The following is a 12953-nucleotide window of genomic DNA, read 5'->3' on the forward strand; positions in this document are numbered from 1 at the left end:
AAACAACCCGATTCTACGGTATGTAGATGGAATTTCGACTATTTTTCTAGGTCACTGTTGTTTGTACCTTGTGAGGTGTGTCTGTAAATTCCCTCAGAAGAAGGGAGATAAACACACTCTCACAATGACGTATGTATACAAGCCTCATCGCATCACAGCCCATCCTGATCAGGCCAAACAATACTCTCACTTTGGCTCAGGATTTGTACATACCAGTGGGGAAAAACATTAGTGTACAGCCACGGTGTATTTTACCAGATATTTTTGGTAGTATTGTAAAGTATATTGTACCTTTCCCTTAAATTCACATGCTACAAAAAGGCTAAACCCATGGGGACAGTTGGCACGGGACAGAGGAGAGGCAGGTTTTCTGGCCCGCATGTTCGTGCATGTGATTATGTGTGTGAAACATATCGCATGTCTTAAAACCACTTCAAGGTGAAGGTCATTGGGTGGCTGTTGGTGGGTTAGCTGGCTGGATTACCTCCAAGCCAGGGCGGCATCCAGAGCACCCGGTGGGAGCTGGAGGGAGGTGTTTGGGGAGGGTCGTGGCAGGTGGGGTCTGGTAATGATGATGAATTGCTAGGTTCTTTCTCCAAAGATTAGGATCTACTGATAAGCATGCCCACCGGGCCTTTGGGGAACCTAATACATTTCTTTTTCTATCTCTTCCATCCATTTGACTTGTTCTTTCGTCACACATTCAGTTGAGCAAGTTGTCAGAGTTCTCACAATTCAGTCAGACTGGTTTTACAGAGTATTATGTTATATCAAAATGTCAAGAAAACCTTGTTTTCTGGGCAACTACTTTTGTTGTCATGGACTCACCGCCACTCACCACCATGTTAATGGACTAGGAAATGTACTAATGGAAATTCAAGAGTCCAAAGTCTTTCAATGTTTATTTTTGTTGTGATTTTACGAACTGTGATCTGATGATCAATAAACCCCCCTTAATATTCAGTCAACCACCCTGACAATGACAGACAGTTCTGTCTACGGGAACATTCAAATAGAAATGTTCATTACATACTTGCTTGTGTTTTGTTCTTTTCCTGTCATCGTGAGCATCATCTGGACTGGAAGTCTGGCAAAGACAAGGGTGTAAAACAGGGAAAATACCTGGAAAATATTTGCCCTTTGATTAAATGTGGCATGACTGCTTCCAAACTACAGCTATCAACAACCCTGGGTAATTACAGCCATCTTGTCATTAGCTGGGACCCACCTGGAATTGTAAGTAATGACGGTTGCGATGTGAGGCCAGGGTCTTTAATCTACTACATCCTAATATAAACTTATGTTGCTGGTGGCATGGCTTGTTGTGGTACCGTGTGAGCAATTTAACTTGTGATTGAAGTTTTTTTATTTTGATTTTATCCTTCAGAACTTTTCATATTTTATTTTTAGTTATTGCGGCATTTATTTTAAATTTGCATGTCAGTAGCTTGGCGGACAAGTGCTTGGCCTCACATGTCTGTGGTCGATGGTTCAAACCTTGGTTGGTCCTCCCTGTGTGGAGTATGTATGTTCTGCCACTCTAAACTGCCCCTCGGCGTGAGTATGAGCATATATGGTTGTCCATCTCCTTGTGCTCTGCCCACCAATTCAGGTTTTTTCCCAGCCTGGTGCCCATAGTTAGTTGGGATTAGCGGTTTGGAAAATGAGTGAATGAATCTGTATGCCAGTGTTATGTTATTTGATTTAGTTATTTGATTAGTCAAATATTGCTAAATATACCTGTAGACAATGTTTGGCAGATGACAAACACCTGAAAAGACAATTACTATATTTATTCACATAATTTTCCTCACATTTCACAGATTCCCTAACCTGGTCTTGACACCAACACAAGTGCATATCAAATATTGTCTCTGACAGATAACTGCACAAACAGTGGAAACCAGAAATAGGTATGTGTTTCTTAATTATACAAACAGTGAGTGGAAAATAATCATTTTCTTATGTTAGTTTATGTAAACATGTGTTTTCAACTGTAATAACCGTTAAATTGCAGGTGTATGTCTTCAATGTCATGTATTTTTTGTTGCTAATCTAATCTAACTTCATGATTAGGATATTTGCTGATGAATCGCCCATTTATCATCTGCTAAATCTGTGCGCTTTTTTTTAAACTCTTAAAATAAAAGAAACACAGATCTAGTGACATACTAATATACGATATATTTCATATGAACATCTGTTGTTGAATAAGGCCATATAGTACACAAGTTATACAAGCAAGCTCAAAAGTAAAGTTATGAAATGTGTTAGAGATTTGTGGCTTTTGTGTGACTGACTGATGGTCCAGGTTTGCATCTATAAAGCCAAATTGCAAGAAATAATTTGTGCATGTCACCAAGAATTTTTTTGTAAAAATAATTTGTGGTCATGAAAAAATGTGTACACCAACAATAGGATTCGTGTTCACGCAAATAATTTTGGCACCTGCAAATATATACTATATTTACTTTTTTTATACACCCCTTCACACCCACAATCACACCACACTGGAAAATGATTAGAATTTTTGGTGGTGAAAATAATTTTGTGTGTGTGAATTTTATTCATTTTATTGATTGCAGCCACCGTGTCAAAGCATTGGCACAAACAGCCAATCAGGACATCGGTTAAAATTTTGAGCACATATATTATTATTGTACTATTTTTTTTTAATGTGCACAAATTCTTTTTGCAGCCACAAATCATCTCTGGCATTAATATGACACCATTTGTTTCTTGACAATAACAACAGCGCTTTTATATCAGTCATTAGTGCATCACGTTCAAACATGGGAGGAAAAGCAACAATTAGTAAAATTTAAATAAATCATTAATAAGGCTTTTCTTATTCCCTTACAGTAATGCATTCAAATGCATTTCAATGACTTATCTGTCCATTTTTTTCAAACAATATCGATTTCCATTTTCTCCATCAGTTCTCTTTTTGACATCATTAGCTTCAATGTCCACTGGTCAAAGTGCACAGTCTAATAAAAAAAAAATATTAAAAATTAAAAAAGAAAAAAACAGCAATTGTTGCTGGGATTAAAGAGTTCACTACTGCTTTCATAACAGTCAAGGCAACTATGTGACTATCCAACAATTTTGTTATAATACTGGTTCAAAGGCTCAGTTAAATTTGAGAATGTGTCTTTGAGCATTATGAAAGCAGCAAACTATCCAAACCCAACAACAAAAACGATTAGAAAAAAAAAGTTCCATTGGACTGAAACTTTGAGGCCTATCCTTCTGAACCCCAAGTTTGCATTTTGTCACTGTTCATCCTCCGATACCAGCGGTTTGCAAACAGGGGCTAATGGCTTTGTATTTATACTTGAGGGCATTGAGTTCTACCACTTTGACACAAACGGGTACATAAGCCTGCAAAGATGATTCGAGATGGGACAGGGGGATGGCGGAGATGCAGAGCACTTTCAGACACATTTTTTAGAATGGCGTCTTCTGCAGAATGGCCTGCAAAGGGGAAGGGGTGGGGTTACATCACAAGGGGGGGCGTACTCTCAGGTCTTGTCCAACCATTCAGCTCGCTTAGGAGCTTTGCATGTGTGCACATCCACAGCCTCCATGCAGTCTTTGCACTGCACGGCGCAGCACCATTTGAATTTGCACTCGCACTTGGTCAATTGCAGGACTCTGGTGGTGTCATAACCCCGTCCACAACACATAACCTCACATCCATCTGGGCTGTGCGATGTCTTGTTGCACAGCCTCCCGGCGGTGCCGATGATACCTGCAGAGAAAGTTATGTTAGTCATATTGATTTTTGTTGTGTATAGGTTTCTTCTATGAATTACAGCCCATATTGGCAAGGTACTATGCCCGAGCACCCAATCACTAATGCTCAAGTCATTTACTGTTAGGCCACCCTACCAAAATGAGTCTGTTCTATTCACGGAGGAACCACAGAGGTAACAATTAATCTTAGTATTTTTTTTTTTAAACCTTGTGGTGTCTTGTGTTATGATAGCTACTTGCTAAACAGATACTGCTCGAGTTCTGTGAGGTTGGATGTTGGGAGACCAATGATTTTGGCAACTGTTTTTGTCGACACATGTGAGTTCGACTCGGTTGGTGACTGAAAGCATTGTAAGGTTGACGTTTGGAAATGTTAGACATGACAAAATTCTGGATTTCTTCCCCAATATTGCACTGTCAGGCAAAAGATTGTAACTGTCTCGCCCCTTGCTTGTTATTGGGAACATTTCACCTTCACTAGTCTTCAGGAAGTAAAATGTATGTGCAATCAGGTTCAAGTCAGGTGATTCACTTGGCTACTGCACTTCTTTGCCTTAAAAATAAAAATGGTTGCTTTCACAGTATGCTTGGGCTCATTATATGTATCTATCTGCTCTGTGTAGCACAGTCTGATGAGTTCTCTAACACATGGCTAAATATGAGAGGATGGTATTGCCCATGTAATACTTGAGCATGTTTCTGTCTGTATGACTATGCTTGTGTGAGGTGTGTGAATGTCACCCACACGGAGATTACTGCCGCTGTTTGATTTGAGAAGCTGCGTGTTTGAACTGCTACCTATCACAACATGCTGTGCAGAGAACAACAGAGACACATACGCAGCTATGTGCTGTTGGTAGAGTAGCCTATAGTTACACTGCCTTTCCCAAGCCATTGCTCCCTTTGAAGCCACATTGGGTGTGGATGTGTGTGTGTGTGAGATGGTTGAATGGACAGTGGAGCGTGACAGACAGACAGGCTCTCACACTCTGAGGCCCACTCTGCCCTCCAGCTACGCTTAGTTCAGACAGACAGAGAGCGAGAGAGACTGGCAAACAAAAAGAAGTGATTTTTTTTAATTAGCTGCTTGTGTCCCTAGGCTGTGAATTCCACTGAGAAGGTGAGAAAAGAGGGGGAGGATGTACCGATCGACAGTGATGAAGGGGAAAACAGACAGAGGTGTTGATCCCTAAAGATTGCTCAAGCATTTCATCCATGGGCTCACCAAAAAGAGGCCGTCATAACTAGTTGGGTGCATTAGGTGAAGGTGGGGAGACATGCTCCAACCAGCGGGTGTGTGTGTTTGTGTTCGTGGAGACTGACAGAGGTCAGGTGGTCACAAAATGACCATGTCCCCCAGGCTTGATGGATATTAGCTTCCACTGACACAGACATCACACAGCAGGCCAACTGTGACTGATGTGATTGACATCCACACGCAAACAAAGACATTAATATACACACATAACATAGTACAGGGCCCATCTAACAACGAGGAAGAAGATTACCTGCTGATTTATCCGGCAGACAATAATTGGGTGAGTTTTCAAAGTAGACAAGGTCATTCTTGGTGGCCTTCCGAAAAGCTTTATTGGCGACGGTGAAGCCTGTTCCGTCTTGATTCATCGTCACCTCGATTGCACCGTTATATTTCCGCCTCAGATAGTCGCCGGTCTTTCTAAAGTCTGACATGGCCATCCAGCATGTTCGCAAAGTGCAAGAGCCACTCACACCATGACATTTGCACTCCAGCTTCATAAAACGCTTCACGGCCTAAATGAGTAGAGACAGGTGCGCAGTTCATTATTAATAGTTTGTCCGAGTTGAACATCATTAGATCGTGTGACTAAACAATATGTTAAAGACATTTCTCCCTGCGTTATCAGTGGACGAAAGGGATTCACATGCTACCGAAATGAATAAAGCTGTTTACAAAATGTAATGCATTGTACAATGTTGCCTTGATTTCTGAGAACAGGAATCAGCAACATATTAAAAGAAAATGTGTGTTTTAATTCATTCCCTGCCATGGTAATGAGATCAGCACAACGTTCAAGTTCCAAATGAGGATTTGGTTGATAATTTTGCCTTGCCACATCGGCTATTAGGAAGAAAAATGCCAACCAATTCGAAGAGCAGAGTATGTACAGTTTACGGAAGCTCAAAAACAGAGTGTCTAGTTATATACTAGTGTGTGATTGTGTTTTACCATCGTGAGAACAAAAATGAAACAGTTTATTGAGTGCAATGTGAAAGGCATAAAAGGCTAATTCATGTGATTAAGATAGCATTGCAGTAGTAATTTTCTGCTGTTTATTTTAAAAGCAGCAGTTATTATTTTGCTATCAAAATCCCTTTTGTAAACCTTGTTTCGGTTGTTTTAATAGATTAAAATGGCACAAAAGAAAAATATGCATATGTTGATGTCAAAGTAATGATATTCTGTTTGACATTTTTCATTTGCCATGGTTCTAGTGATGAGGGAGAAAAACTTTCTAAGAGTCAACACTTCTTTTTGGTGTTGAGTGATCATAATATCATTGATGAAAAGGTGTTGTATGTTTTCATCACAGTTTAAATATGTGCCATCGGAATGCATTATGATATTTCCCCTATTCGGGCTCAATAAAGAATGACCTTATACTCACAGTTCTGCCACAGCGGTTGTTGTGCAGGTTCATGAGCGCCCGTGCATCACGGACTGTCCTCTCTTTGGCATCTATGAATGCCTTGGCAAACCTGATGCCATAGTTGATATTATCACTACAGCCACCCCAGTCGAATTCTCCTCGCTCATCCTTGTGTCGACCGCGTTTGTGTGGATCACAATTGCACATTTTAAGTTCGCCCTGGCTGCACGCACGAGTAAGTGCATACACCACCCCAGCAGAGGAGATGGCGTAGACGAAAGCTGCTTCACGGCTGCCTGTAACAGTGACAAAAGAGAAAGTGTGGAAGAACCATCATATCACACTAAGAATCAGTAAATCCAGCATACTGTTGGAGTTGTAAAGTTGTGAGATGCATATCAATAAGGAATTTTCTCCAAATTTTTATCTTGCCTTTTGGTACTTGCACTAACACAACATAGCTACCTCCTGCTAACCACTTTAGTCACTTTTTTTTTACCCAACTTCATTTTTATTGTATATCCAACTTTTGTGAGTACTTATTTAGGTGTGCATTCTATGGGGACCCTTTAAACCCCATTGTACTTGTATAATGACAATAAAAGCATTCGATTCAATTCAATTTCCTAAATTTGTGACAATGCAAACAACATTTTCATACTCTCGCCAAGTAATATGTATTAAAATAGTCATCGGAAACATGCCTGTCAAATTATCAAATATATCTCAAATATACAAATCCATCTCAGAGCACATTCTTGCAAATTTGAGAATGATCATGTTTAACCAAACTGTACTATTGTGCACCGATGGCATTTCCGGGTAAATTATGTTTAAATGCTACTATTGCCAAGTAATAAATGCTTTTGTCAAGTAAAAAAGAAACGCAAGTTTAGATCACCAGAAGATTGACCAAAAATGCTCAGTCTTAGATTTGCAGTTTTAGCCCAATGAGCAAAATAAATATGGAATAAAAAGATGGAAAATGTAATAGACTGCGGTATTGTATCTGTATTTTAGCCCCTAGTATTCATATTTTTGTCTGAACCCCAGACATTCTTATATAAGCTTTTCTCTAACAGGGAATACATGGTTGTCCACTTCAAGTCTCTTTTACATTGCTGATAATAAATAAAAGAGCCAAGAATAGTCTGTTATCCAACCTGTTGACTCTACATTGTCTGGAATGTCTTGTTTCATTAGTGGGGGTGGGAGGTGAAGTGAAAGGGGGGCTGTGGGTGTCATGGGTGTGTTTGTGTGGGAGGCGAAGGAGGGCATTGCTGTTCATCATTCCAACTAGTGCTGTTTGTCTGACAATGAATATCTCTCCAAATATTTACATCTTCAATAATGTTTTTTCCCCTCGCCCCACTGACAGTATATGTATCTCCATATCAAATGATGATGTCTTACAGTACCTCTCTATCAATCTAATTTTTAGGAATAGATTTTCCTGTTTTCTCCAGTTCGTTTTTTTTGTCCCGCAAAATTTAAGGCATTGGGTTCCATTGCCGCATTATGCTTTGGAAAGCACTGTCATAAATCTATAGGAATTATTTATCGACAGACTTACTTCTCAGGAGGACACGACCGAACACAGAGTGATCTCGTTCTAGAGTGCTGCAGTTCCAGCGATGGTGTCTGAATTGGTGCTGACACTCTCTGATCCATTCCTTTGTACCTTCTCCAATGGCCTGCATTATGTCGGGGTGGCGCTGGCATAGTTGCCGCTGCTTGTTCACTAAGGCAGGGATGTTGTCGCAGATGACACGGGCACCCAATGCACCGATGTACCTGTGCATGGAAAAATCACTAGTGGTAAACTGAGTCAAGTTTTCCAGTACCGTATATCCTGACACAATGTGAAGAGAGCTACATTTGTTTCAATTCAATCTGAGATCCACCTTCATTGGCTTGCCATTTCATTACAGGAGACCTTTAACGATGAGTAGATAGCATTTGGTACAGAAAGTGGATTAAAAGAAATGTTTAAAGTTTGTCTAGAGGAGGTAGGAACATTTACCCTTCTGTGCAAATAAACAAGCACTTAACCTCTTTCCACCTGGACGTATGTTGAAATGTTTCCCAATGAGGCAGTTGAAAACCACACTGTCACAAATCAGGGCAGGGGGCCTCATAGTAAAACCCTGTCCATTTGAGATTCCCTTAAACTCTCATTTCACTCATGTCTCTCCCACGCTCTGTCCAATCTTCCACACAGCCTTCATAAAACAGACATGAAACACTGCTGCCAGCTTTTCCACGGTAATGTCTGAAAGTGATACGTGCAAGTGTGTGCCGGAGAGCGGCCATCACCTCAGAGGGTCATTGAAGGGGGTGTCATGAAGTGCATAGCTGTGTGGTCGTTTTACGAGGTCTTTCGAGTGAAGGTGATGGCGACCGGCAGCTCTCTACCCCGCAAGAGAGGGATTAGAGGTGAGGAAGACCAAGAGAGTGCTCATCAAAGGCGAGGACGAGCCGAGCAGCAACTCATCCTTAATTTCGCCTCTTTCTGTCTTGAGAGTCAAGAGGACTTGAGTTTATTGGATTGTAAATCACCATCTGCACACCTAAAACAGCATGCTTGTGTGCTACATGGTGGATGAAGATCAGAAAGTGTGAGATCTTTCACTGGCTGCCATCTTACTGTATGTTCACCGCTAGATAATGGAAAATATGCATTTCTTTGATGACACTTACTGTCACTCTTGTTTATACTGAACATATCTACATTAATTAACTAGATTATAAAAGAAATCTGATGGAAAAAAACACAATTTTTGTAAAATCAATACCCAGGAGAGAAGAAAAAAACAGACACTTATTAGGGTGACTCAGTGGCACTTCCTTCATAACAAGGGTGGAAAAAAGAAGGAATAAACTGAACCAATGGAATCTAAGACAAATATTTATTCTTTCATTGTTCATAATGATCCCATTTGTCGACTCAAACTTCCAAATAATATGAAATAAACATTTAGAAATGAGCAAAAATCGCATTTTGTAAAAGGTACTCAACAAAGGTGTCAGAAATTATCATTGAACATGGGGATTCTTAATTTACAGGTATATGCATCACAGATGACGATTCCCTACTAATTTCTTATCAACTTTTATAACTCTCCTATTTTGAACTCAAACCAGGTACAGAATGTGTAAGTGTTTTGAATTGAATTGAATCATAGCTTTAACATAATACCAAATATCATATCATTGTCCATAGAATCCTTTTATTCATCAATTTCTCTTCTGATTTCTGAATTTGGAGCTCCTCCAAAGATTAACTCGTTGAAGCGAGGTGATAATTGTTTATAAATTTTTGTGTTTCCGTTACCACTTGACTATTGAGCAATTTGCATTTTACACACTTCAGAGGGCAATGGAAACTCAGATACTCACAATCTTAACAGAAATTTGCTGCAACAATGAGGTATGTCATTTTGGTTAACCCTAACGTGAGTCCACCATAGGGCTTTCAAGATACTGATTGGTCACCAAGAACACTTGCCGGCTCAAATTGTTGTTACTGTGACAATTCTTTGTGGAATTCTTATCTTTCGACAACTGATCTGCATTTTCTTTGATGTGAGCAACAAAGATAACGTACGCATTTCTACGTCTTGACTTACGTCTTCCAGATTTTGCTGAAATCTCAATGGTTATCTAAGGCTCACTTCCGTCAGTGGGGTGGCTTGGATCCTCATCTTCTAATGGTTCAAAATTCAATGTTTTCTCATTTTTTCTCCTCTATGATCTCACCAATCTTTCTGTCGTAAGGTAGCAACGCTATAATTTTAGTGATGATCAAGGGTCTGCATTGTTGATGCTTTTGTGGACTTTTTATTCTTGTTGTGATTAAACGAAAGAATGTCATAACCCATGAAGTGATCACCGAAAGCAGTGGCAAAATGCTCCATTGAATCTTTACCTTTTAACGACACATTATTTTGGGAAAAAGTGATGTGATTTTTGGTAGATACTTAGCCTTGGGAGTTGGGAAGCCTGTTAATACATTCTGATTCCCGGTCTTCCATGTAGGACATGGTCTCACAAAATTCAAGATGTATCTCTCCAACACCAGATTCTGCTCTACCCTAATTCTTGTGAAATGTGTGATTGATGAATGAAACATTCTGCATTGTTAATTTCGGTCATCTCCATGGTTACATTGAAAAACAAGTCTTCTCTGGAACAGCTACAGCAGAATCACACAGAGTCTATGTTGTAGCTGAACAGAGATAACCAGCCTGCCCACTACCTCCCTTAAACTCTTGGACTGGTGGAATGACACCATCTGGAGTGCCTGCTGAATTGAATGCCATTTATAACTTTCTGTTTTTGCTTTGTGCTGTTCAGAACTAGTAAGGCTGTCTGTGTGTAGTTTTCAAGAACATCGTTAGGAATACTAGACAGGCTTGCACTGAATCCTTCTAGAACTTTGGAGGAGGTGGTGTCACATTTGGAAGGATGTCACCTGGAAGGCTTTTAGCAGGATAAATGCCTTTCTACCTTCAATATACACAAAATACTCCAACACTATTTCCTCCTTCACCAACTAAAAGTTGCAGCCTCATTAGTATCTTGCTCAAAGACACTTTGACATTGCCATCAGGGCGGCGTAAATGCAACCTGAACCTACTAGTTGGGACACGAGTACTCTACCACTGAGTAATGGTGCCCCAGAAGTATTTTGAATCAACATGCTTATAAGACGAATTAAACAGTTATAGGATGTTTGTTGTCTAATCAGAAAATTGAGGGATTTACATGCTTCAAAAGCTCCTAACAGGAACAAGCCCACCTGATAAATTGACCATCAACCAGCAAATTTGGTCACAAATTTGTGGTTTTCAAAAACTGTTTTTACTAAAACATGCACATGACTACAAGTATTACACCTTTTAGTCGCTAGATATGTGAAAAGGTGTCTTTGTGATCGGTAGGAATGAAAACCTGCACCCACTGTAATCCTTTATTGAAAAGCTTGAAAACACCTGCTTTTTTAAAAACTTTTTTTATCCATTGCATAAATTCCGTTCTATGGCATATTTGTCATTTTTTGAACCGGTTTATCCTCATTAAGGTCGTGGGGGTGCTGGAGCCAATCCCAGCTGTCTCCAGGCCAGAGGTGGGGGACATCCTGAATGAGACGATCGCAGGGTACATGGAGACGGACAAACATGCACACTCACACCCATACCTAGGGGCAATTCAGAGTGTCTAATCAGCCTACCATGCAAGTTTTTGGAATGTGGGAGGAAACCGGAGTACCCGGAGGAAACCCACTCAGGCCAGGGGAGAACATGCAAACTCTACATAGTTGTACGTGACATGGATTTGAACCCAGGACGCCAGAGCTGTGAGGCCGACACGCTGAACACTCTTCCCTGTTTAAAATAATTCAACTGCTAATGCCAGTCTCAGCTGAGTTAAACATGTGTCAAGACAATTGCCACATAAATTAAGTTTATTGCTCCATTATGATGGCAGATAATGTGACGATGAAGCTCATACATACTGTTGAGCATTCATTCATTTTCTGACCCGCTCATCTTCACAGTGGTTGTGGAGATTGTTTGGCAAAAAGAAGAGAAAAACAAAAAAAAACTGAAGTTGAGTCAAGATGATGAGCGAATGATAAAATATATTTTTCTAAAATATGAATTCTCTATTAAAAAAGAACAATCCCGCATACAACCAATACAATTTTCTATGAGTTCTTTTAATTAGCCAGAAACTCACCACCATGAAGATTCCACTCGTGGTGTGACCAGCAAAAGCAGCAAAACACATGCAAAATATATCCTGGAAGTGACTCTCGGATTCTGCCTTGATTTGGATGACACCCCCCGGGGACCGCGACTCACAATCGGGGCTGCCTGTGCGCTCAGAATCCCGTTGATAGTGAACATGTTTTTTTTTTTTTTCCTTCGTGGTTTTCCTCTCTCAAAAACTGATCCAAATCCGGCTGAAGCTGTCAAGAGCGATTGAAGATAAGGGAGAAAATGTAGGTGCCGTTATCCAACGTGCGGCACCATGCTGCGAAATGTGCGTGTCTTGGATGCCATTTGCGCCACCTCACCTGAGCGCACCAGACACAAGTGCGCAGGCCGCAGATTTTGTGGCTGCGGGCGAGTTTATCCTTGTGTGGGATCAATTCAGAGGCAAAAAGGGAAAAAAAGGAGTAATGTCCTGAAGGCGAGCTGGTTCTTTTACTGCCGTACCAGGAGTGATGCTCGGACCCAACCCGTCCTTTATCAGACCGGAGTACGCACTGACGGAACTGAGGGGGAAAGAGAGAGGGAGAGACGGGGGTGGATGGGGGGAGGGCACCAGCTAACGCCCATTGGAGGTTATGGGGTTTGACTGACTAGTAGGGAGATATTGAAGAGGTTTGAGTATGTGTGTAAGTGTGTTTGGCTTTGGCTCAGTAATGCACCAGTAAAACAAACCAGTACAAGGCAATACATTTCTTTTCCCTCTCCAATGCACTCTAATAGGTAACAATACACATATAAGGATGCTAAAGACGCTGCAATTGTTATATTAGCGACAATAATAACA

The 12953-nt window shown here is 40.5% G+C and overlaps 1 protein-coding gene across 2 annotated transcripts; it reads right to left on the bottom strand.

The window, feature by feature from the left end:
* Positions 1-2557: 2557 nt before the first annotated feature.
* On the bottom strand, positions 2558-12645 carry LOC144201269 (protein Wnt-2b). 2 transcript variants are annotated; one of them, XM_077723761.1, is made up of 5 exons: positions 12132-12645; positions 7963-8183; positions 6408-6685; positions 5268-5532; positions 2558-3754 (listed from the first exon to the last, which is right to left on the bottom strand). In XM_077723761.1, the coding sequence occupies exons 1-5, from the start codon at positions 12299-12301 to the stop codon at positions 3525-3527; spliced, it is 1164 nt and encodes a 387-aa protein (XP_077579887.1). In that variant the 5' UTR covers positions 12302-12645; the 3' UTR covers positions 2558-3524. The 2 variants fall into 2 exon arrangements, with proteins under 2 accessions (XP_077579887.1, XP_077579897.1); XM_077723771.1 differs by lacking the exon at positions 12132-12645 and adding an exon at positions 8706-8742.
* Positions 12646-12953: the final 308 nt, after the last annotated feature.

Source organism: Stigmatopora nigra, chromosome 1 (assembly GCF_051989575.1).
Source record: "Stigmatopora nigra isolate UIUO_SnigA chromosome 1, RoL_Snig_1.1, whole genome shotgun sequence".
Classification (NCBI taxonomy): domain Eukaryota; kingdom Metazoa; phylum Chordata; class Actinopteri; order Syngnathiformes; family Syngnathidae; genus Stigmatopora; species Stigmatopora nigra.